The sequence below is a fragment of the Acanthamoeba castellanii genome, assembly GCF_000313135.1.
Source record: "Acanthamoeba castellanii str. Neff unplaced genomic scaffold scf7180000084737, whole genome shotgun sequence".
NCBI lineage: Eukaryota > Discosea > Longamoebia > Acanthamoebidae > Acanthamoeba > Acanthamoeba castellanii.
Genome location: NW_004457430.1, coordinates 5,796 through 7,226, shown reverse-complemented (window position 1 = coordinate 7,226; position 1,431 = coordinate 5,796). Strand labels below are relative to the sequence as shown.

The 1,431-nt window shown below is 54.5% G+C and overlaps 2 protein-coding genes across 2 annotated transcripts in view; both read right to left on the bottom strand.

Annotated features, from left to right (window-relative positions):
• The window catches only part of ACA1_167340 (2-oxoglutarate/malate carrier protein, putative), a gene marked incomplete at both ends in the record, with an annotated part of 1,433 nt that extends 1,251 nt beyond the window's left edge, over positions 1–182 (bottom strand). Inside the window, one exon of the mRNA XM_004338499.1 lies at positions 4–182. Coding sequence (XP_004338547.1) covers positions 4–182 — 179 coding nt within the window. The remainder of the gene's footprint in view (positions 1–3) is intronic.
• Positions 183–455: 273 nt separating this feature from the next.
• ACA1_167330 (uncharacterized protein) lies at positions 456–1,272 on the bottom strand (the record flags this gene model as incomplete). Its single annotated transcript, XM_004338498.1, has 4 exons — positions 456–518; positions 642–754; positions 919–951; positions 1,017–1,272. 4 exons carry the CDS (start codon positions 1,270–1,272, stop codon positions 456–458), a joined length of 465 nt encoding a protein of 154 aa, XP_004338546.1.
• Between the last annotated feature and the right edge of the window lie 159 nt (positions 1,273–1,431).

Below are 1,431 nucleotides of genomic sequence, written 5' to 3'. Positions count from 1 at the left end.
CACCGCCAGTGGCGTTGAGCAGGAATCAATCGGTAAAGCGGCGATCGGGAGATGCCGAAAGCGAGAACGGTCCGNGTTTTGACCAGGTCGAGGGGCTGGACGACGCAGGTGGCGAGCATGCCACTGAGGCCACCGAACAGGAACTGCATACCCTTCCCCGCCTTACGCTCTCCCGTGGCCATCTTTGTTGTGTCGTGTGCTTGAATCTCGCTTCAAACTTCAGTTTGGTTGAAGTTTGAGTCGCTTCTGGTGTTGCACATACCTGGCATTCCAAGAATGACACACGCGTGCGCACGCACTGCCCGGGGAAAACAAGGGGAGCGATGACGCCACACGCAGGCCAAGAAGGAGCATAGAACGTTGTTGTATGTAGTTATGTACATGAACCAAAAAAATATATCGTTTGTACATGGAGTACGGCAGATAGACGAAGCTTGGACGCGTGAACATGTTGTTCAAGATGTTGCGGGCACGAGACGCAGGATGTCCCTGGCACAGTACTCGGCCTTACACAGCGGCTGCACGTCCACAACGACCGCAAGGTTAGTCCAAGGTGAGTGCAGTGGCGAGGCTAAGGCTGGCACACACACGATCACTCTACAAACACATGCGCGCACGCTTTGATGGAAAGGGAGTGGTACGCATTTGGCGCGATAGCGGCCCTTCTGCTTCATCACCGAGTTAGTGCCCTGCCATAGGGCCTTCCCCACGCACCCGAAACACACCGAGAAGTCCTTGCAGCTGCACGCGTGTCCTGACGATCGATAAAGAATGAAACGCGGTGAGCTCTCCATCTTCATCACCACCAAAGATGACGTGTAGCGTGTGCACATCATAGAAAAGGGCATTGCCCTGTGGCACGACACACCACGAAGGCAACACGACACGTCGTGTACAGGGAACGGAGGAAGCACGTACCCTCACAAGGGAAATTCTCGCAACGGCACAACCCTGCACGAGCACCACGAAGGCGAGTCAGGAAAAGTGCGGGAAAAGGTGAGTAAAAGGGGAAGTACTCTTGAGGACGCATCGGTCCTTGAGCTTGTCGGTGCACACGAGGCATGTCTCCTCCTCGTCCTCTACCTCGGCCTCCTTCTCCTTGTTCTTGGGCACGGTGGGGGCTACCGCCACCTTCTGTACGCGCACCCGCTTGGCGAGGTCCTTCTTAAATTCCTCCCAGTTCAGCTTGGACTTGGGCACCGTCCCGCTGGCCTGATAGAAGTAGTCCTGCTGTGCACCCTGGCCTCCTCCATCGTACAACATGTACGCCATCTCCTTTCTCCTCCTCCTTCTCTGTGCAGTATTTTGTTTGTTTTCTGGGCCACTTCAAAAACAAACACCTTGCGAAATTCCCGCTTCGAGTTTATGCAAAATTTCTCAGGTGCTGCCGAACGCTGAAAAACAATTGGCCGAAAATCCCTTCCGAGAAAA